Genomic DNA, 25,555 nt, shown 5'->3' with positions numbered 1-25,555 from the left:
TAAAATGTCAGACAGAAAAATTCCTGAAAATATTCGTGAAAAAAAACTGTTCTCGTGCTGGCAGAAGTAGTTAGAATGGATATATTTCCTTTATTAAAAATGAAAAAGCCTAAAAAATAACTTTAAATAATCAAGTTGCTGTGAAGAGAAAGGGTCTGACAACCATGACATTGAAGACAGTTAAAATTTCTCCTACATATGTGTGTTTTACTTTAAGCAAATTAGATGTACTGAATAAAATTTGAAATTTCAGACAGGTTATTTGCTTTTTAAAGCAAATACCCCTCCCCCAATAACTAAAAATAGAAAATGTTGCTTTCATTCATTTGAAATATTCTACTGACAAAAGGAATCAATGCACAATTTCAGGAAACAAAGGCGAGGCATACTCTGTATCCCTGAATTATTGTTCCATTCTGACACCACACACAGCTGGTGTTATGCAGACTCCAACTTCCTCAACAAGAGAGCCTGGAAAAGGTCAATTTAATACTAAAAACAAATGGATGATAGTCAGGTGTGCAGCTGATGAATAACCAGCCGATGAAGACCCAAAGACTCAGGGACCTGGGTATTTTATATCTAAAAAACCCAACTCTCCAATCCTCTGCATGAAATCAAATGTAAGCACAGATTGTATTTGCTTAGTGAAAGCCTGAAGGGAAGCAAGGCATGTTGCAACACCACAGTAAAAGTCTTTCATGATACACACAAATACTGCAAAGAGTAGTAATGCTGCTGTCTGTTCCCCCTTACACAAACAAAAACATCTCTGATACATGCTAGTATAAAACCTAAAAGAAATAAACCCCAAAGTAAACTCATAGGTCTTTTATTTCCCTACTATTTTCCTTAAATAGTGATAATTCTGTGCATTCCAATTAAGCATCAAGAAGTTTATCAAGGGACTTCCTTGGTGGTGCAGTGGTTAAGAATCCACCTGCCAATGTAGGGGACACGGGTTCGAGCCCTGGTCCAGGAAGATCCTACATGCCGTGGAGGAACTAAGCCCGTGCACCACAACTACTGAGCCTTCACTCTAGAGCCTGCGAGCCACAACTACTGAGCCCACATGCCACAGCTACTGAAGTCCATGCGCCTATAGCCCATGTTCTGCAACAAGAGAAGCCACCGCAATGAGAAGCCCACACACCGCAACAAAGAGTAGTCCCCACTCGCTGCAACTAGAGGAAGCCTGCACGCAGCAAAGAAGACCCAATGCAGACGAAAAAAAAAAAGAAAAGAAAAAAGTTTATCAAATGCCACTAATCCATTTAAATGGAGGTTAAGCAATGCAAAGCATGCTGCAGCATCTATATCAAAGTATCATGAAGCTTAAAAAAAAAAAAGAACTACAGATATGCATGACTTTAAGAAAATCTAACAAACAAAACTACAAACATATAAATCAGAAAAATTAGGGAATGATTATTTGTATTTAAAAGATTCTCCTTAAATATCAGCTTGAGATAAGATAAAATATGGTACCACTACAAAGGTATGAATTCCATTCACATTCTCCTGACATTATTGTGTTTAATAAGAAAGAGGCCCTGAAACATGAGATTAAATAAATACAGGTGTTAGGTGAATTAAGCACAAAACCCAGAACCACTAATATTCTGTCTTTAAATAAATCTCCCAACACATCATAGACTTTCATACAGAAAACTATTAAATGGACAAATTACTATTATTGTTTAGTTTGACAGCCACTAAGATGAATACACCCAAGTCACAGGGAAAATGCAATGCAATTGGAAGTATAAAGCAATAACATAAAAACTCCAATATGATAATACCTAATAATAATAGGTAACATTTATTGAGTCTTTACTAAGTAATAAGCATTTAATTGCATTTAAAAACTCACAACAGCCCATGATATAGTATGCGATACATATGTCCATTTTACAGAGGAAGAAACTGAGGTGCAGAGAAATTAGTTAATCTACCCAAGGTCATACAGTGGGCAGAATGAGAATTTCAGCCTCAAAAGTCAGATTCCAGAGCATGTAAACCAGGAACCATGCACCCTTCATTAAAAAGTGCAACAGGGTATTCAAAAATGTGGGATGCGTTTTGGTAGGGAGCAGTGATTAGAGGGGTAGGGGACAGGAGAAGGATGATGTTGGAAAAGTTGAGAATAATTGTTCTGTGTGCAAAAGAAGTTTCTATGATGATGACCATGGGATGATGATTAAAAAAAAAAAAGTGCTTGAGAACCATCACATTAGGAGAACCAGGAAAATTCATAGAGTAACTGGTACCTGAGATGAACTTCAAAGAGTTAGAGAATGGTTAAGATTTGAATAGCTGGAAATAGAGGTAAGATCCAAATAGAGGCTCTTGCATGAGAAAAGGCACTCAGGAAAAAGCAAATAATAAATACAGAGTAGTAGTGGGAGTTAAGCCAGGAGAGGAAAGTGGCAACCGTATGGTGGCTAGCTTTAAACACCTGGGCAAAAAGTTTATATTTAGTTCAAAAAGCAGAGTCATCGAGTTTTTGAACAGCTGTTGGCCATTGGAAAACATGATCAGCAAGCTAGCTGACATAAAAGAATACAAATTGTGTAATTCCACATACATTAACTCCAAGGCAAAACTAATCTTAAATCATAAAAATCAGAAAATGACTGCCTAGTGATGAGGGAAACCATTTGGAAAAGGCACAAGAGAACTTTCTGAAGTGATGAGAAATGCTCTATATCTTACTTGGGTGGTGCTTATAGGTGCATGTGAAATTGTCAAAACTAATAGAAGACAATAGCTGTGCATTTTATAGTATGTTAATTATATCTCAATTTTTTTAAAGAGGCAAAAAAATCACCTAGGCATGGTGGAAGGGGAGCTAAGAAGACAAGTTAAGGTGACTATTACAGAAACCCACGAGAATAATACCAGAAGCGAGGAGACTGTGGATATAAAGAGAAGCAAGAACACTTATCTTAGGTAACTTATCTTAGGTAACTGTATATGTATGAAAACGTTTCTACAAATCAATATTAAAATAAAGTATATATGCATGAATTTTATATATATTTCATTCATCCTGTCCCCTGAGAATATAGGCTGCCAGATGGCAGGGACCAAATAATAACTTTTTCATTTAAAATTATTTTTTCTCATTCTTTTCAATTTGTATACATCTGATGCTGCCATTTCTACCCTCAATTATACTCCATCTCATAACCAATATACATATACTATGTAGTATTTCTGGTATGGAAAACTTTAAAAATAATTAAACTATTGATTGCTTATGTGCCATTAAGGGCTTGTCCCCCTACCTACCTATTTCACTTAAGAATTATAAGAATCTCATGAGGTTACCTATTATATCCATTTTACAGATGAACAAACTAAGGCTGAGATAAGATGCTCACAGCTACTGAGTAAAACTAGGCCCCCTTGTCTGTCTGTCTCAACTCCCAGGTTCTGAAGCATTGTGCTATATACTTACACCAAAAATAACTAATATAGTAGGGCTACCTGGAACCAACTCAGAAAAAGGGTGAGAAAGTCAGTACAGATGAACTCATAATCCATTAAGTATATTCATCCCCATAGTTTTCAAAAGACTACGTTAGTTAACTGGGGGTTATTACAGGACTGCTGTTTTATAAGCTTCTTAAAACAAGGGTGGGGGGATTTGATGTTAGTTGCTTTAGGCATTAGATAAATGTTTACTGATTCATATTTATAATGCATATACATAATATGCTATGTCAGGTCAATTCAATCTCTATCAAATCTGGCTTCACAAAGTTTGAAAACTTTGGAAATTATCACAACTAGTGTCAAATAATTAGAAAACATTCTTAAAAAAATAAAGTCAATTCAAATTCAATTTAACTTTTAAAGGTGACAAATGCCATCCTGAATGTAATTTTAGAGAGAGGTTGTCTTAAAATCTCTTGAAATCATAAGGATCAATAGATTTAATAGACTCTTAAAAAGGCTGGTAACCCAGTAGGACTATAGGACCAGTTTCATAGGAAGAGGGATCCTGTTTCTAAATATAAAAATTTGTAAGTTCAGATCCTTCTAATTAAAGAAATGTGAATATTTAGGTAAAAACTGTAGTAAATTTACTTCTAAAATATAAGAAAGTGATTTCCTAAGATAACAAACAAGAGGAAGAAAGAAGTAGTTTATCATGTTGAGAGAGCAAATGTTTTAAGTGCTGTAAAAACAGCATTTTACATAAATATACAAACTCTGCTTATCTATTTGTTAAAATATATCTCCCCAAAGACTTCTACATGACAACATGTGTTTAGTAAAGTCTCATTTTTTCAGGCTATTTAAGACTTTTCACAAGTTCAAGCAAGTCTTCCAAATTTGAATTAATGAGATTTTACTAATACCACCAACTTTTACATTTTACTATACTTTCCCTAGAAACAAATATTCAGTGGGTGAGGTAAGTTACTCTACTCCAGATAAGTATTCTTTTACCAGTGAAAAAAAGAAACCCCAACTATTCTTTTAATTTCATAACTCATTTTACCATTGCTGAGAGAAACTAAAGAAGACTTAAATGAAAGGATGGATATACCATGTTCATGAATTGGAAGACTCAAAATTGTTAAACCATCAACTCCCCCCAAACTGCTTTATAGATTAAACACTCTCAATCAAAATACCAGTAGGACTTTTTGTAGAAATTGACAAGCAAATTTTAAAATTTCTATGGGTATGAAAGAATCAAGTATAGCCAAAACAATTTTGAAAAAGAACAGAACTGGAGTGCTTACACTACTTGATTTCAAAAGGAATCATAAATCTGTAGCAATCAAGACTATAATACCATGGCCTAAGGATAAACATAGAGATCTCTGGAATAAAATAGAGAGACAACTGATTTTTGATAAAGTTGCCAATTCAATGGGGAAAGGATTGTCTTTTCAAGAAATGGTGCTGGAACAACTGAATTTTGGCGGAAAAAAAATAAATGTCCATCATTACCCCACACTATACACAAAAATTTACTGAAAATGGATCATAGTACACATAGAAGCAAAACATATAAAACGTTTGGGAGAAAAACCTTTACGACCTTAGGTTAGGAAAAAAATTTATATAGGACACAAGACACTGAAAAACTGTATTTTATGAAAATTAAAAATGTAACATCATTAAGAAAACAAAAAGCTACAGACTATAAGAAAATATTATCAAGACATATGTCTTTAAAAAGATCGTATCAAAATATATGAAGAACTCTTAAAATTCAATTATAAGTCAAAGTATTTGAACAGACACTTCACCAGTGAAGATATACCAATGGTCAATAAGCATGTGAAAAGATGTTCAACATATTTGCTGATGAGGGAAGTGTAAGTTAAAATCACAATATACCACTACACACTCATTAGATTAGCTAAAATTAAAGAGACTGACAACATCAAGTGCTGACAAGATATAAAGCAACTGAACTCCCACACATTGCTGATGGGAATGCAAAAAAATATAACCATTTCGGAAAACAGCTTGGCAATTTCTCAACAATTGAGGTCTTACCCAAGAAAAATGAAAACATATGTCCACACAGAGAATTAAACATGAGTAATTACATCAGCTTTGTTCATAAGAACCAAAAACAGGAAACAACTCAGTATCAACAGGCAAATGGCTGAGCCAACTATGTATTTTTTCTACTACTCAGTAATAAAAAAGAAATGAACTACGACTAGCCACAACAACATGACTGAAAACATTATGCTGAATGAAACAAGTATACATTGTATGATCCCATTTATATGAAATTCTAGAAACATGGAGATTCACTGCAAACTGGCACAAGGTAATTTTGTGGGGTGACGGATATGTTCTATATTTTGATTGTGCTGATAATGATGGTTACACATAGGTACACATTTGCCAAAATTCATCAAACTGTACATTTAAATGGATATACTTTTAAAAATGGATAATTTTATCATATGTATATTGCTCTCCAATAAAATTATTTAAAGAAAAAGTTGGCTTCCCTTGTCATATTCTGCCTATTATATAATGCCAATTCCAATGACATCCAATTTTTTCTTTGATTTATGGGTACCTGTGTCAAAAATAATCTCATTTACACTGCTTTAACTGAAAGAGAAACATATCGTTTTAATATCATAACCCTCTCTGTTCTCCTCTCACTGCCTCACCCCCCATATCCAGTTGAACTTTAAACTTTTTGAAAGCTTTTTGCCCTCTTAACTCTTATCACATGCTATTCCTCTCCATTCCATAAATATCTGTGAAATTGAATCAAACAGAAGTTCTCCATAGTCTGTCTTACCTAGTGTTATTGTGAGAACAGACTAGAAATTAAGCCTTCAAATGTCCTGTGATTTTGTTTCTTTGTTCTATTTTTTTCAGTCATTTTTAACACAACCTTTTCTCAAACAGAATATTATGCCAGAGCCCAATATGTAAAACTGACATACATTTATAAGTTCAAATTTATAATATTTAATAATAACATCAACCAATGAGAACCTAAGTTCATCTATCAGTAGTTCCCCACATATCAAAATTAGTTATTTTTAATATATGAATGTATCTGTTGTTCTTTTAGGTTTTTTAGCAATTAAAAATGAAATTCAAATCAAATATTAAGAGCAGGGGTCAGCAAACTAAGGCGCATGGGCTAAAGTCTGCCTACCATCTGGTTTTGTATGGCCCTTGATCTAAGAATTTTTTTTACATTTTAAAAGAGTTGAAAAAAAACAACAAAAGAAGAAGAATATTTTTTGACATGTGAAAATTATATAAAATTCGAATTTCCACATCCATAAATAAAGGTTTCTTGGAACACAGCCACACTCATTTGTCTCTGGCTGCTTTTGTGCTACAATGGCAGAGTTGAGTAGCTGCAAAAGAGACTGAATGGGCCACAAGTTTAAAATATTCACTATCTGGCTCTTTACAGAAAAAGTTTGCAGACCCCTGATTTACAAAACCCTGAAGCGCCAACTTCACGGAGTAGAGCTTGGAAACAACTTGTGACAAAGTGTATTTTCCAAAGATGACCACTAAGATATTTTCCATTCTACTTGCTCTTCTACAATGCACTCTTGCCACTGCCTCACCAAGAGGAATCCAATTCCCTGCCCTTTGAATCTAGGCTCATCTTAGTGACTTGCTTGGCCAATATAATATGGTGGAAGTGACTTCTAAGACTTCCAAGACCAGGTCATAAGGAACCTTGCTGCTTCCTCCTGGGTCTCTTGGATGCTATGGCACAGGATGCTTCCTCTGAGAACCCAGCACCATGATTTGAGAAGCTTGAACCTCATAGAGAAACCAAGAATAGGCATTGCTGCCTACAACCTCAGCTGAGCCTCAAGTCAACAGCCAGCCTCAACTGATATCCATGTGGGAGAGCTATCCTGGCCCTCCAGCTCAGATGAGCCTTTAGATGACTGCAGCCCAGGAGATATCTGACTGCAACCACATTAGAGACCCTACATAAGAACCACCAGTGGTTCCAGTCAATCAGTCAATCTGCAGAACTGTGAAATATAATAATAAATGCTTATTTTAAGTTACTATATTTTGGGGTAGTTTGTTATATAGCAATAGACAACTGAAACACCGTTATACTAAAACAAATCTAGGAAAGTTTCAGGTAAGAAATTCCAGACTTGAGTCAAGCCCATGCGTGGACTATCACCAGGCCAAACCCTACCAAAGCCTCCCGCTAAGCCCAGGTGTTCTAGAAGTAGCCGTGGATAAAGGAAGTAGTAAACAATACTCTAATGGAGTCACTGCAGTTTCCTAATCGGTACGCATCCCAAGCAGACTCACTGTTCCCCAAAGCATGCCAATAAGCCTGAGTCTTAGTCTGAAATTCTCACAAAGAAATGGAGCATAATTTTTCTCATTCCTAAAATTACATCAGGATGGGCAAAGAAACAATTCTCAGTTTTCATGCTGTAAATGAACTGATGATTACAATTCCTCGTTATTTTTATTTAAATATCTTAAAAAAATGATAAGTGAACTTAGATGAGATGTAGTCAAGTTAACAGTACATAGCAAAGTATCAGTAAATGGCAGTTTACCTCTAACAAATTTGGGCTTAATAATAAAAGTCCATATTGTCACCTACTCCTGCCTGAAGGGTGACAGGTAAGAGTTGTCCACTGACATATTTCTGATATGTGCCAGTTATGTGTGATAAACTCCTTAGCCTGGAAAATTTAATTAAACTGAGTATCAATCCCCTATAAAGCCCACACATCATATTTTCAATATTACATTAAGCCACAGCAGATTCAAATTTCAAAGAATGAGTGCTTAGTGTATATGTTAGGTATGCTGCTACACTCTGGGGATATGTCTTCAATTGGTGTAAAGTTCATTCAAAAGAGAGTAGCGGGGACTTCCCTGGTGGTCCAGTGGTAAAGAATCCATCTTTCAATGCAGGGGACGCCGGTTCGATCCCTGGTCGGGGAACTAAGATCCCACATGCCATGGGGCAACTAACCGTGTGACACAACTAGAGAGAGAAAACCCGCACGCCACAACTAGAGAGAGAAGCCCGAGCACCACAACTAGAGAGAAGCCTGCACGATGCAACAAAAGATCCCACATGCCACAACTAAGACCCAACGCGGCCAAAAAAATAAAGAAAAAAAAAAATTAAAAAAAAAAAAAAAAACGAGAAGCAGCTCTGAATTATTTTGATATTACTGAGAATCACAATGTAACACAGAATGGTATGTTTATTTTATATAAAAAGGGATATTACTGGAACACTTAAGATTCCTAATTTTTTTTCTTAGTTCAATAATTGTTTTCAAGTTTATTTAAATATTTATTCATGTGACTATTGTTCACACTAATGTGGAAAACACTTGCACAGATAAGTGTTTTAAGAGGAAAACATTTCAACCCTTTATGACTTAAGGCAATTCTACAAAAGTGCTGTGACCAGTTAGTGATGTCTGCCACAGGGATGACCAGTAGTGAGAAATATGCTGGGCATTTGCCAACCCTGACCTATTTCATCAGTTTCATGCTGTCTCCTCCCTTCAAATCTCCTACGGGGTCCCTTCAAAGATCCCCGTGATGGAACTTCCACCCAGTCTTAGGAAGTGAGATTTCCCTTTCCTCAGCCAGTCTTTCGCACTGCCAGAGTCTAATCTCCACAGTGACCCTTGATAATCGTTACCCTGATGCAGATGTCCTGGCCCAAAAAGGCAGATTCCCCTAACATCAAGAGGTCATTGGATCAGCCACATTTTGGGCCCCAAGAGCTTAGATGGTAGATGGCCAAACCCTGACAGAATGTGGTAAAGCCGTTATTTGCATCCAGGCGATCAAGCACCAGAGTCTCTGCACTTAGCCACTGTATCTGGCACGTGGTTGCTGCCATTTCTACAACATGTATTAAACTATATCTTGGTCCTTCAGTTCACAATTATCTGAATCCATTATTAATAAAAGCAAAATCTCTATAGAGAAAATATTACAATTTACTACTCCAGCACAGCAAATGTGACTACATTACAGGACTTTTAAATAATTCAAAACTGGCATTTTCTAATTAAAGACACACTAATAAGTGTGTTAATGAATGTTTTACACTTATTAGGAAAAAAATGGTGGGATATAAATACGCTTTGTAAAACAATTTTAAAATGACCATACAATTCATATTCTTGTGTTCCATATGGTTTTGTATTGAAAATGTAATAGTATTTGAACATAATTTAATGTGATAACTACTATTAATGTTCAAAATACACATTGTCAGTGACTTTTGCAACTTAGAATCCATAACAATTCTATTCACATCCTGTGTAACTCCATGGGGATTCTATAAGGAAAGTTTCCATATATGGTAATTTTTCCCCATAGACTCCCCACGGTTTATACAGGATATAAATCTGGTCCATTGTGACAATGAAAACAACAGATCACTGAAAACTCATGTGTAATTTCTGCTGAACAAACCAAACTAACAATTAGGGAAACTAATACTCAAGTGAAAATAAATAATCTGAGAATTTTAAAATAACCACTGGGCATTTTTATTCCATTTCTGTACTAGTAGAATTAGTATATAAATACCCAGAAGTAAAAAAAATTCCTATCTTTATTTAGTTTAAAATATTCCCTTGATACTAAAAATTATGATGTCAACTGTTAACAGGTAAGAAACCCAAGAGGAAATTTCACATCAGAACTCACATTGTCAAAAGGAAAGAAAAGACAATAATATAGTAAGATAAGTCAAAAGTGTTATATGAGCTTTAACTTCCCAGCCTCCTGTATGACCATGTCCCAGTGTAAATCCCAGTGATCTATAATTATTTTTCCTTATTTGTGACTTTAGCAGTCTGTGGTTTCTATTTATCTAAAGTCATGTAATAATATTTTTTCTTTTATTCAATGTTCTGAGTGCAGAATTAGAGGTAAGTTTTTGGGTGTATATTTAAGTATTTGTATTTTAAGTAAGATGAAAGCATCTAAAATTCAATATAGCTAAATACTAACAGCCAGATTAAAAACGTAGGAAAGGAAAATGGCTCTTTCTAAATTACCTAGTTTCATATGACAAAAACTAATAAAGAAGGGGAGATATAGTACTAAAATGTCAAACATACATATGACAGCAAAAACAGCAGTCTCATACAATTATTTAACAAGAACTAGGGCTTATATTGCAAAATAGTCCAGGTGTGAATAGCCATTTTTTGAATGACCACAGTTGCTGTTAACATCTCAACCAACTCACAAAAATTACACCAAAACAATAGACCTAAGTTTAATCTCACGTATGATTGGTTGTCAAGAATGGCCCTGAAATGCACATGAAAACGGAGTGGGACTCATTTATTTCTCTATCAAAGAGATGCCCATTTAATTATACAGTTTCTTGGTGACCTAATATTGCTAGGGTATATTCATTTTACTATCTCCCACATAATGGCTCAAAATTTGAGATAATTACATTGTTCTTAGAAACATGGTACCATACTCACTATTAAAACTGAGAAGCTGTCAGTTCCAAATTAATGCATTCATCAGTAATGAAAATAAAAAGCAACAGCTGTTGGGACGTCCCTGGTGGCACAGTGGTTAAGAATCGCCTGCCAGAGCTTCCCTGGTGGCGCAGTAAAAATCCGCCTGCCAACGCAGAGGACAAGGGTTCGAGCCCTGGTCTAGGAAGATCCCACATGCCACGGAGCAACTAAGCCCGTGAGCTACAACTACTGACCCTGTGCTCTAGAGCCTATGAGCCACAACTACTGAGCCCGCGTGCCGCAACTAATGAAGCCCATGCACCTAGAGCCCATGCTCTGCAACAAGAGAAGCCACTGCGATGAGAAGCCCGCGCACCGCAACGAAGAGTAGCCCCCGCTTGCCCTCAGCTAGAGAAAGCCCGCACACAGCAACGAAGACCCAACGCAGCAAACAAACAAACAAAAAAAAGCACACTCTTTAAAATAAAAAAAAAGAATCTGCCTGCCAAAGCAAGGGACACAGGTTCCAGCCCTAGTCTGGGAAGATCCCACATGCCGCAGAGCAACTAAGCCCGTGCACCACAACTACTGAGCCTGTGCTCTAGAGCCCATGAGCCACAACTACTGAGCCTGAGCCCGCGTGCCACAACTGCGAAGCCCACGTGCCTAGAGCCCATGCTCCGCAACAAGAGGAGCCACTGCAGGAAGAGGTCCGCGCACCACAACGAAGAGTAGCCCCTGCTCACTGCAACTAGAGAAAGTTTGCGTGCAGCAACAAAGACCCAACACGGACAAATAAATAAATTTATTTAAAAAAAAAAAAAGCTGCACTTTTGGTGCCCATCAAAGAAAACTGCATGGGGCATCACCCACACCCCAAATGCTTTCCAGCATCTAGCTGCCTACTGAAGGTGATGTGGGCATGCAGAGAATGGCAGGGAAGACTTGTGGGCCAGCCACACCAGAGCTAAAGAGAACTGACACTCTGACACACAGGTCCACCATTTCCCCATCACCACTAAGCTCACAAAATACTACTGCTCTGTTCGGACTTTGGTGATTTCTTTCTCCCTTTCGAGATAACACTAGATGTTCTTTCTAATATATCACAACTATAACAAAATGTTGAGAGGAGGGATTGAATGACACTATTTGCCCCAAGGGCACACTTTCTGAAAAGGTAAGATGTTGCTCTCTTCACTGGACTAATAAGGTAGGTGCTTTGGAAGACACATTAATTTGTTAGACCAGGGCACAATTCCCACCACAGCACATGTTAAATGGTACCCTTGAGGCCTGAAAAAGTTAAACATAGGAGGGGAAACAGGAGGAGGACCAAGCTAGATAAACGCTAATTGAATAAATGCCCATGTACTTGAAGTATTTACTCTTTGGAGAATAACTGGCTTTATGAGGAAGGATGCAGTACAAAACCAGTGTTCCTTACTCTACAAAAAGAAAAGATGAACTTTTTCTCCATTTATAAAATTTTAAGAGGAAATGAAAAATTTTTAAGTTTTATAGAATTCAATTTATCAATTTTAAAATATGAACTATCATTAAGTCAAGTACCTAAAATATGCATTTTAAGGACCACTCCCCTCCCAAAACTTAATTTTAGTACTTTCTTCTTAAACCTAAATTATTTTGATCACAGACTAAAATTGCATTTCCTCAAAGCAGATTAACAGCAGACTTACTACTCCCATTTTTAGACATGGGAAATTTCAGTAAAGGAAAAGCTCGGTGAAATATATCAAGATGGTAACAGAGTTACAGAAGCTATACTTCCTGCTTTGTACTAATGATTAATCTACACATAACATAAAACACTTCCATTTAAAAGTGGGCTGAAAACAGATTGTGCCCAATTTACACAACTATGGGAGATTCAGATACACTAAGTGAGAAAAAATGTGACTGGCACGGTTGGAGTTATTCACTAAAGTGAATTAAGCAGATATTCACTGGGCCTTCCCTGGTGGCACAGTGGTTAAGAATCCGCCTGCCAATGTAGGGGACATGGGTTCAAGCCCTGGTCCAGGAAGATCCCACATGCTGTGGAGCAACTAAGACCGTGTGCCACAACTACTGAGCCTGCACTGTAGAGCCCACGAGCCACAACTACTGAGCCCAAGTGCCACAACTACTGCAGCCTGCACACCTAGAGCCCATGCTCTGCAACAAGAGAAGCCACCACAGTGAGAAACCCACACACTGCAATGAAGAGTAGCCCCCGCTCGCCGCAACTAAAGAAAGCCCGCATGCAACAACAAATACCCAACACAGCCTAAATAAATAAATAAATAAAATTTTTAAGAAAAGAAGGTATTCACTGAAATGAGGTCAGACAAAGCATTTATTAATTTTGTTGCCATAACTATGTAAGTTTTAACTTTGTTAAACAAGGGTCTACTCTTCCAGGTAAATTTTTTGTCACTTTTAAGGCTCTTTTGTGTATGTATGTGTGTGTGTGTGTGTATGGAAGAGGTGGGTGCTTTTTTGGCATTTAAATTAAGCAATACTATTTTCAGTGAGACAAAACATGTTATAATGTGATACCCAGGTTACCTCAAATTCCTGACTTCAAAGGTCTGAAACAAAAAGTCAACTTAATCAATCCAGTACTTGAAAGTGAAGACATGGACATTTCTATTGACATTTCCTTCTCTTTTTTTATTTTTTATTTTTTTTGCGGTACGCAGGCCTCTCACTGTTGTAGCCTCTCCCGTTGCGGAGCACAGGCTCTGGACGCGCAGGCTCAGCGGCCATGGCTCACGGGCCCAGCCGCTCCGCGGCATGCAGGATCTTCCCGGACCAGGGCACGAACCCGTGTCCCCTGCATCGGCAGGCGGACTCTCAACCACTGCGCCACCAGGGAAGCCCGACATTTCCTTCTCTTATGAGCAAAGAGCAAGGAGGAGAGAAAGAAAATTTTAAAGAGCCATGTACAAGTGACTATGTCAAAAGAATTCAGAATAGTGATTACCTTTTGGTGAGGAGGAGAAGTAAAATTGACTGGGAAGGGTCATCACAAGGAAACTTTCTGGAGTAACAGAAATGTTCTGTATCTCAAACTGGGTAGTGGTTCCATAAGTGTAAACATAGGCAAAAATTCAATGAGCTACACACCTTGACTTACGCATTTTATCGTATGTAAACCATACCTCAATTTAAAAAGTAAAAGCATCCAATACAAGTAAGGTACTGTAACCAGAAATCAAGGATAAGAATCATGAAATCAGAACATGTTAGAAAAAAAAAACAGACCTTTCCAGCATCTAGCACAGCACTGTACATCGAGTAGATGGCTAAACAAGTATTTATTGTAAAAGTTTAGTAAGAATATCCTAGGTGGTTCGGAAGATCCCTTCTGAACTAATTAGAACTTTTAATGTGACTATTTTTCAGAATATTCCAAATATAGATAGGCTCAGCCTATAAAATAGCCTCCAAAAGATGGACATTATAGGTCTAGAAAAGCTATGCCTCAAAACACAAAGAAAATACAATTGTCTTAACTCTGAGTACAGATTTAAGGAATCTCCTTATCTAAAGAAAGCAGTCCATTCTCAACACTTTACAATCACTGACAGTACAAATCTATCTATGGTCTTCTAGGGACAAGCAGGAAACAAAATTTAATACTCAGTAAAGTCAAAAAATGCCCAAAACCTACATGATGATGTTCTGTCTTCTGAATGGTATTCTACCTGTGCAGTAATTTGGTAGCTATGGAGACCAAAAGCAACCAGCAGTTTTCAAACATAGCACATAGCACACGTGTGATATTATCAAAAGATCAGGTTTAATGATCAAGAAAGTCAACATGTCTGCTTGGTAAACCTGGCCACACAATGTTAGAGTCCCTATGCCAAGAACCCAAAGAGTCCCACACTGAGTTTCAACTTGCATTTTCAGCTAAACAAAGTAATAAGACTAATTTTCCTTTAGTAGATAAATATTTCTATCTATACCTAGGTTCCTACATAAACAAAATTCCATGACTGAAATGAAACTGGAAGGTCTTTGCCACTAAATAATCTGTTTCTATTTCTTGGGTGACAATAATTCCAAATGTATCATTAAGTGAATTCAAAAAACATTTTTAAATTATTAGAAAATAAAATTGTCACATGCTGAATGGGACATTACATCTCATTGTTATTCTATCTTGACGTTGATAATTTCAGAAATGGGAAGCCTCTAGGTAAACCAACAAAAATAATCCACCCTTTAAAAAAGCCAATCAAGAACAAAAGAACTGAAGATTATTAGCTCTCTTGAAATACTACTATTCTGGAATAATCATCAGCTATGCACAAACAGTCACACTGATCACCTGAGATCAGAAAGAAAAGGTTGGATTACATATTCATAAGAAATGTGTTTCCTAAATTCCTACCCTAACCCCCTCTCCCCACAAAGACAGTGTCTTGCCAATGTTTAATGTTCTAGGTCAGCAGGTTGAGTCTCTTTAGAAATTCTTAACTGTCACCTTTGCTTATGGATAATGACAAAATAGTCTGCAGAGCCTGTATAACTGCATCGACAAGTTATACTATTCTACATCCAGCATTAAATAATCCTCATTACTTAGGCTGGTCATCATTTTTCAAATACCCGTTTTAGCTGTCTACAAGTGCCATCCAGCCCAGCCCCTTGTGCAGGGCCTGCTCTGCACCAAAGCAATTTCATTGTATAAGTTTTAAGACAGATACAATGCTGCTGGACTGTGGCACTAGCCAGCATATCAAAATTGAAGCCATTGAGGATTAAAAAAAAAATCCATCTTTAAAAATAAAGCTTATTTCTCATTCTTTAAATCTACATATAATATCTACTCCTATGTTTCTGTAAAAATATGGAAGAAGAGGATATAATGATACCCCCATTCTCCTTTTAGATAAAAAATGTAAGCCCTTTTTTCCTTTTTAATAAACATTATCATCTCAGATCCTCCAGTATCTATTTTAGGGTTTAAGGACCATTATAGAACCCACAACAATAGATCAGTGACAGACTTGATCCCATCAATTAACACGTTCTGGGGAGGCTGCCCGGATTCCTGTCTTCCTCCCCTCCCTCTTGGAGGCCTGGTTTTGACCACACTGACATCCCTGGCCTTAAGGATGAATAACCCAGATAAGGGGGAGTCCCTTCCCTGAGACCAATTTCTTTGTAATTAGAGCCAAAATACAAAAGCTGTTAATGACCTAAGGCAAAGTGATATGAACTCCAAGCCAATGAAACCATGACAGCAAACAGATTTCTAAACAGCAAAGTGAGATCCATTTACTTACATGAAGATTCAGTGCCAAACATGGCTGGCTCCAGAGGCTGCTTTTAAAAGATTAGAAGAAAGGAAAAAAAGGAAGGAAGAAAAATCGAGGAGAGTGTACGTGTGAGAGTGGAGAGATGAGCTGCTACACAGCAGAGGTCATGAAGACAGACAATGCAGTCCAAGCTGTGTCCAGCTGCCAGATTCTCCTCTTACAAGCTTCAGTGTTCTCCCGTGTGATTGAAAAGCAAGGTCTCCTACAGCACCAAAAACCGAAGAGCTGTTTTGGAAAATCCAACACGGAAAGGCAGGCCGACGTGGCTCTTCTGGGATGCAGGGAGGCAGGACTAGGTAGCAGCAGGGGCAAGACTGGGATCAGCAGCAACAGCGGATACTGCAATCCCCAGCCCTGTTATAGCAGTAAGACAATAGCAGGGCTTATGCATACACTGGTGACGTCAGAGACACTGCACAGACCGACTGCGCTGCTTGAGCCAGAGGCTCCAGGGGCTTCAGGGGAGCAGGCAATTCAAAGGGGAATTCCTTCGTCCCAAAATGCACAAGACCAAGAGCCACATATATATTCACCCTCCTGACAAGATCTTCATCCTGTGATACCAGGCACTAAAAGAGACCTCAAAGAAATTTAAATATTGGCTTTATAGCAACCAACCACAAAGATATGCAAATCAGAGTTCTTGGTTTTAGGCAGCAAGTAGAACTTTTCAAGGGAATTAAGAATATCAGAAATGAGAAAAATAACCTACCTTTTAAAATAACTTCAGAGCTCACTGTTTTTTCAGTAGGCTTGTGGTAGACTAACAGATCAGGGGTTGTACACTCAACCACAAATATGTGAAAATATGTAAACTATTCCACACACTTTCTGGGCATATAAATTCACAAGCAAATGTAACAGTAAAATAATACTATAAGCACTTAGAACACTGCTTAACACCCAGTGAGCACTCAAATGTTAGTGAATACATTATTATTTATTTTGCAACTATTATTCAAATGTGAAAACCACCACTCTATACTCTAGGAATATATGTATGTACACATATTTCTCCTATCCCGTCTCTTTTACCTTATTTTTCTTCATTTTACCTCGGGAGAATTCCTGTCATTTCTCCCAAGTAACGCAGTCATGTTAACGCTGTGTGCACACACCAGTGTACACCTGTGTGCAAGTGGGCATAATTATTCTTCATCCATCAACACAAAGAAGATATTATTATTTTGTCTCTTGACTCATTACCTGCATTACCTTTACTCTTAGAAATCTGTTTTTTCTAAAAGCTATAAGTGCATAGACTTTAATTAGAATGTCTATCCAACACAAGCAAAGAAAGCTTTGTTCTAATATTTTTTAAATATTGAAATGCATAAAAAGTATGTTTTTTCAATAATCCCACTTTTAAAATCATATAAAATAGGAAGTTCAAAAGCTCAAGTTTCTTTTCCATCCATTCATCTAAGGTATATACTTTTTCCAATATTTTCTAAAGTTTACAAAGACATGTCTTTATATAACACAGTTTTTAAACATTAAATTCTTATATGATTGTGGAACTGCAAATTACCATCTAAAAAATATCATTAATAACTCTCTGGTCAGTATATGTAGATCTATCTCATCTTTAAATGGTTACACAATATTCCATTGTATGGATGTGCATAATTTATTCAAGGTAATTGGACCTTTATCTTACTGAAAATGCTGAACCATTATGAAGAAATTGCAAAGATTATACATAAGAATAAATACTTTGTTGTAGCTAAGATAATAATAACTAATATTTACTAAATGTTTACTATGTGTCAGGTATTATTTTGGGAACTTCACGTGTATCAGCTTATGTAATCTTCATAAAAACCCTACAAGGTAGGGTTATCCACATTTGATAGACAGTGGTCACACTGCTTACTAAATGATGAGCTGGGATTCAAGCCCAGGCAGTCTGGTTCCAACACATAGACTCTTAACTACTCTTCTATAATGCCTCTTGAAAAATAAAAAAATAATTACCAAAATTATATTTTAAGAATTCAACTAAAATGAAAGGAAAATAGAAATCAACTGAAAATATGGAGAAGAAAATTCTTAAAAGAGAAGGGTCACCAAAAAAACTAAAAATGACAGAAAGGACTAAACTGAAAATTGCAAAACTTAAGAAAAATGCATCCCTCGCAAAAATAAGTGGTCCAGGTCAACAACCAGGGGAGAGCACAGGCATACCTCAGAGATACTGTGGGTTCGGATCCACACCATCACAATAAAGCAAGTCACACAACTTTTTTGGTTTCCCAGTGCATACACAAGTTATGTTTACACTGTACCGTAGTCTATTAAGTGCCACAGCACTATGCCTAAAAAAAAAAAAGTTAATTTTAAAATACTTTATTGCTAACCATCATCTGAGCCTTCAGCGAGTTGTAGTAGTAACACCAAAGATCACTGATCGCAGGTCACCATCAAAACAAATGTAACAATAATGAAAAAGTTTGAAATATGTTGAGAATTACCAAAATGTGAGACAGAGACACAGAGTGAGCAAATCTGTTGGAAAAATGGTGCTGATAGACCTGCTTGAAGCAGGGTTGCCACAAACTTTCAATTTGTAAAAAGATGCAATTTCTGCAAAGAGCAATAAAAGAAAGCTCAATAAAATGAGGTATGCCTGTATCAATAACAGTGTTGAGACACAACTGCAGGAAATGGGCAAGGGCAATACACTTCAAAAGGGTTGAAACCAGAATAGTATCTTAACATAAGATCTATTTCAAATTGCATCCCAGATGTTGCACATGAATAGTCACACAAATGGGGGTGGATGTGGCCATCAGAAAGGCAAAAGGAAAAGTAGGATGAGAAAATGATTCCTGGGTAGAGATATAGTTAGTCCTCCATATCCACTGGTTCCACATCTATGGATTCAACCAACTGTGGATCAAAATAGTTGGTAAAAAAAATTCCAGAAAGTTCCAGAAGCAAAACTTGAATTTGATGCACACTATTGACATAGCATTTACACTGTATTGACAACAACTTACATAGCACTTATATCATATTAGGTATTATAAGTAATCTCGAGATGATTTAAAATATGCATGTAGGTTATATGTAAATACTACACGATTTTATATAAGGGATTTGAGCATCCGTGGATTTGGGGGTGAGGGCAGTCCTGAAACCAATCCGCCACAGATACCGAGTGACAACTGGTACTTCCCACCAGAGGCCATAGTCTATATGCGACAACTTCTTGCTGACTCACTGATGTAGCTCTTTCTTCAGCTTATATGTGAGGGTGTATATATGCATACATAAATACATTTTTCTGAGTGCCTGTACTTATTTCTTGGCACAGATTTCTAAGAGTAAGTTAAAGGCTGCAATATTTTTCAAGACGTCTACTTTTTAGATAACTATAGCAGGATCAGTATGTTAAAAACGTTAGGTCTCTGGGCTTCCCTGGTAGCGCAGTGGTTAAGAATCCCCCTGCCAATGCAGGGGACATGGGTTCGAGCCCTGGTCCAGGAAGATCTCACATGCCACGGAGCAACTAAGCCCGTGCGCCACAACTACTGAGCCTACATGCCACAACTACTGAAGCCTGCATGCCTAGAACCCATGCTCCGCAACAAGAGAAGCCACCGCAATGAGAGGCCCGCGCACCACAACGAAGAGCAGCTGCTGCTCGCCGCACTAGAGAAAGCCCGCGCCCAGCAACGAAGACCCGATGCAGCCAAAAATTAAATTAATTAAATAAATAAATTTATATATATATAAAAACACATTAGGTCTCACTTGCCAGCAATCTGGACACATATGACAACCTCTGACTCCTATTAAGGTTTCTATACCCTCTGGATGCCTGAGGTATTTCTAAACACTTCAGAAGGTTGGGATCCATATGGCTAAAGACCCATCTTTGACAAAACAGATGCCAAAATTTTAGTTTGCTCCCATTCTTTCCTCTGGGCAGCTGGCATGAGCTGAGAAAATGAAGACAAATATTAATGGCCTGCCTAAGGAAAACATAATGAAAGAAAATGAAGGAAGATAAAACTGACTGATGTCCTCCACACCCCTTCAAAAAAAATCACATAATACATTCCAAAACCAAAGTGATCTCTGGGTTATCAATTATGTCTAATTACGCATGCCTGCGGCCCTGCCTGCCTGTGACCCTGCCCTTCCATTAGTAAAGCGAGTACTGTGAATTTCAGGATAAAATTAGCGAAGAAAGAAGAGATCAATATTCAAAATAATTTAGCGGTCAAAATAATTATTGTTAAATTAGAATGTTGCTGATAAAGAAAGATAATAGTGACAATCTTAAAGTAAGTCAATAGTAATTTTTAGAAGAAACCCCATTCATAAATTGACTCAACAACTATTTCCTGAAAGCCTACTGTTCTGCACTCTAGGGATACAGCCATGAACAAACTCTCTCCTCTTTGGAGCTTATGTTCTAGAGGGTGAGATGGACAAATAAATACGTAATATATCAAGTGGTTGTACGTGTTATAAAGAAAAATAAGAGGAATTAACGAGGAGTGATTGAATGGGAGGGTTATTTTAGGTAAAACTGTCAGATAATGTCACCCTAAAAGGATGACATTTCAACAAAGACCTGAAAAAACTGAGAGGAAACTACATGGGTAACATGGAAACCACATGGGGGAAAGCTTTCCAGAAAAACAAAATAAAATACATCTATTCTTGAATATTCAAGACTCAGTTTTCCACTGGAAGATATCCCCTTTAGTGCTATGATGCTGTCATTAGTACAAAAGTGGTTGTGCTGAACTGAAATAAATTCTCTTTTCTAATGCAAAAGAATTCACTCTTCCGTGAACTGAAAATATGTGTGTTCTTTTCTTCAAAGTTTAATAGACTAAATATACCTATACTTGCAAATATGTAAATGTTTATAAAAATCACCACAGAAGACAATACCCAAAATAGCTTCCTACCACATCAGACAACTAGCTTAATAAATGTTATCTCTATTAGTTTGGTAAGAACTTAAACCACATATTCTCTTCAGAGTACATACAAGACCTAATTTTAAAAGTGTCATATCTGGAATTTCTCTGGAGCTGTATCCTTTGTTCACATTAAAGCTTTATTTTCTTACTATTCCTCTTGATGTGTATTTAGCATGTTAAAGTTGTGTGTATTTTAAAATACCACCTATGCATTTATAAAGTATTACTTTAAAAACAACAAAGAAGTGTTTTAATGGCAATACATAAACTATAGAAAAATGAAAAAAAAATCAATGATTCTGTTCTTTGGAAAAAAGGTACAAATATATAATTAAAAACAAACTCATAGTAAAGCTCCCTGGTAGGATTATAGAAATTTGATTTCTTTGTATATGTCTATAAAATGTAGCCCTTTCTGCTTCAACATAGTATCACACATACAGTAAGCCTTCTAACAGGTAATTATATTCTATTTCAGAGCCCTGGAATGAAATTCTGGTACACTAATGTTATAAGGAAAAGAAATTCAAAATCCAGAGAGAGCGAGAGAGAAGGAGAGAAAGAGATACTACTATGCTATTTGATTTAAAGGAACTCTAAAATAGGAAATAAGGATTTACAGAAAAAACATATTTGGGTATTTGGGATAATTAATTACTTTTAAATGTTTTAGCTTCAAAACACATTTACCACAAAAGTCCTTTACATAGCTAGTGCCTAAAAATGGCATTTTATTAACAACTTCACAAAAAAATTAATTTTCTCACCATAATTAGCTATCTTGCCAAAGATCCATCCATAGATCAAAAGGGATCATTTACAAAGAACATGTAAATAATGCCTAATTTAAACACACACTGGGATTTTGTCATTATTCGGGGTATGGAAAGTAGGTCCCTGCCCTGGTGGAAAAATCTTCTTTGTTGTTTAGTTTAAGATGAATCTGTCAGAAAACAGTGTCACTGTTACCCAAAAGTTCGAATGTACGGTAGTATAATTTTGAATTACCTGCACAAGTTTTGGGCAAAGATCCACGTCCATATCTCCTTACCACCACCTTACCTCCCAACCCCACCTTCACCCCGTCCAATCTAAAGAAAGCCCCCACTTAATCATCAAGAAACACTGCCCTTTGTTAACTTCACCTTAACTTTATTCTTGTACCAACTTACCACTCAGTGAAACTAGAAACTGAGAACAAGACTAAGCAGTTTAAAAAAGGAAGAGGTCAGTTACACTCAGAAAATTTAGGATAAAAACTGAAATTCTCCAATTCACTTCACTACGTCAACCGCATCTAAAAGATCAGGCCACACACATGCACAAGAAAATCAACACAATGGCAAAAACGTTTTACAATCTCTGTAGACTGTATATACGTTTTATTCTCTCTGTGGCATAATCTGAACTCAGATATTTGTATTCTAAACATTCTGGCCCAGAGGGTAGAAATGTGGATTAAATATGGGTTGCAGTTTATTTTAAGTCTGTTTGAGTAGGACCCAAACTGAAATAGAAGAAACAACAAGGGTATGTCTGAGAAATTCCCTTAAGTATTTATCCTAAATTAATCACAATTTGTATACAACAAATTCATACATACTCAGGAATAAATTCATGCATAATAATTTTTAAAACACACTATTTACAAACATAACCAATGTACTTTTTAAAATACTAATTCAAAACAGTATATTTTAAGTAATTCTACATGGCTGGAAAACATTTTAAATTTAATTTTACCTGTATAATCCATAATGAAGCAACAGGCAGGGAACCGGGTATTTTCCAAAGTAAAACCCTATCAGACACAAAATGAAACAGCTCCCTGGACAGGCAAACCACTCTGGGGAAAGCCTCCTGCCATGTGACATTGAGCACACACACTTCTGCTTATCTCGATTCAAGCTGCAACGGTCATGGCTCTGCTCTCCTTTGCCTGTTCTTTTAAAGCCATCCTTAGAAAAGTCTTTCTTAGAAAAGAACTATTATTTCTTCCCATTTCATTCCTGTAGTATTAGTTTAAAACTAGGGAAAAAATAAATTCTCTTCTTTCTTAAGGTGAAAAGAACACAAGACGGCTTCCCTGGTGGCGCAGTGGTTGAGAGTCTGCCTGCCGATGCAGGGGACACGGGTTCATGCCCCAGTCCAGGAAGATCCCACATGCCACGGAGCGGCTGGGCCCGTGAGCCATGGCCGCTGAGGCTGCGCGTCCGGAGCCGGGAGAGGCCACAACAGTGAGAGGCCCGCGTACCACAAAAAAAAAAAAAAAAAAAAAACAAGATATCTATACTTCATCCTAGTACTCAGGGTTACAAACCCACATAACCTGAAATGAATCAGCATCCAAATTTTTAGGAAAAATATCGTCATTATGTTCATTCCTTTGATAGTATGCACATGTGATCAATTTGAAACATTTGATTTGTAAATAAACCTAATACAGGTGATGAAAGAACTATCCTTTAAAGCATATCTAAAACCTTTAACTCATTTGTCTGAGTCCTGAAACAGACATCAGATGGAAAGGACATATGGTCATTCCTGAGACAGACTGCATCTGATGTAATCTTTAATGTCACATTGTCACATGCATTGAGCCATCTTTTCCTTCATTGTCAATTGTTTTGATCTTGAGTGTGTCCTGGCTAAAGAAACCTTAAGAATGGTTACTCCATCTTGATACAACAATTCTTTAGACCTTGCCCAAAGACAAGATATAAATAAATTTTTTAATTTTTTATCGGCTTTTTTTCCAGCAACCTGAACAGTTGGACAATTTCCAATTTAGAGACATATTAATGCTCCCTTAAACTGCAGCTACTTTGAGAAAGATAAGGCATTGGTGTTTTGAGTGGTTTTACTGGAGTAGCAGGATGTTTTGTTTTGCTTTTACTTTGCTACTTTCCTTTCCATTGAATACATTTCTCCATGAGATAATTTACAAAGTTGACAATACTATACAATATGATTCTAATTTTCAATATAATATCAAAAGTATAAATAGTACAGAAATCTAAACATTCTGGGCTCAATATCATCGATAATTTTATGGAATAAATGAGGAAGCATCATTACATTCAGCCATCTAGTCAAGGCTTCATTACCATAAGCAGATCCCATTACACTGCCATTCTGCTAACAGTCAAAAGCTGTTAATTCCCATCAACCTCACCTGTCATTGTTGCTAAGCAGCCTTGTCTCACTTCTCGAGCTTTAATTCTCTTTGTCTCAATCTAGGGTACTGGCTGGGGAGCCTTCCATGGGCTATAAAAATTTGATATACTTTCTACCTGGTAATTAAAATGTGCAAATGGTTAAAACATTAATGCCATGATTGTTTTAAAATGGTATGTTTAAAATGCCTAATAATAACAGTCTTAATTTCCACGCAACTTAAATGTGTGTGACAACACTGAGCCATCATCAGATGTCACATGAAATGACGTTTTAAGCCTTTCACAATTTAGTACTGTTAGCATGGATTTTTAAAGTTCTTTAATTATTTGAGCAGCATTATTGTAAGAGCAACTGTTTTATTTTTATCTTTTATATTTTATTTATAACTCTTAAGTCACAGATATTTTAAGGAAATGCATTTTATTAACAAAATGAGAACATAATGAAAAATCCAAATTAGAAAGTAGAAGATAGATGGATAGATGGATAGACAGCTATAAAACCTACAATACAGTTAAGTGATTTGCCACACCTCAGAAAGCCAGCAGAGTGGTTGAGAGCCAGGCCCTGTGTCAGACAGAGAAGGTTTAAGCCACAGCTTAGCCACTGCTTAGCTGGATGATCTTAAGCAAGTTTTTAAATCTCTCTTGACTTCAATTGCCTCATAAGTTAAGTGACAAAGGGCCTAGACCAATGCCTGGGATGTGATAACAGCTAATATGTAAACAGCACTTAATGTGGACCAGGCACTGTTCTAACTCATATATTAATAACGTACTTAACCCTCACAACAACCCTGTGAGGTATTATCTTCATTTTATAAGTGAGGAAACTGAGGCATGGAGGGTATGTAACTTAACTGAGGTCACACACTATACATAACAGAGCCAGGTTTTAACCCAAGTAGCGTCGTTCAGAGTCCTTGTGCTTAACGACTACACACACTACCTCCATAGAGTAGGTGATCAATAAATGGAAGCAGAACAAGAAAAACTGTTTCCAAAAACTAGGTTCATCCTTTCCAACCCTGCAGTTTGCCAGATATTCTAATAAACCATGTATTAATAAAAATTCAGAATTTATAAAAATTAACTTTTTATAGTCCATCTTCAATTCC

At 36.8% G+C, this 25,555-nt stretch overlaps 1 protein-coding gene across 8 annotated transcripts in view; it reads right to left on the bottom strand.

The window, feature by feature from the left end:
• The window catches only part of ST7 (suppression of tumorigenicity 7), a 259,694-nt gene that overhangs the window by 189,761 nt on the left and 44,378 nt on the right, over positions 1-25,555 (bottom strand). Inside the window, exon 1 of one of the 8 annotated variants that reach the window (XM_079931461.1) lies at positions 23,002-23,096. The exons of 6 other annotated variants lie outside the window; for them this stretch is intronic. In XM_079931461.1, the coding sequence (XP_079787587.1) occupies positions 23,002-23,014 (13 nt within the window). In that variant the 5' untranslated portion in view covers positions 23,015-23,096. Of the gene's footprint in view, positions 1-16,279; positions 16,727-23,001; positions 23,097-25,555 lie in introns of those variants that run through there. One more of the 8 variants, XM_079931460.1, reaches the window with a different exon arrangement.

The sequence above is a fragment of the Stenella coeruleoalba genome (assembly GCF_951394435.1).
Source record: "Stenella coeruleoalba genome assembly, chromosome: 9".
Lineage (NCBI taxonomy): Eukaryota > Metazoa > Chordata > Mammalia > Artiodactyla > Delphinidae > Stenella > Stenella coeruleoalba.
This window is presented reverse-complemented; position numbering and strand designations above follow the sequence as displayed.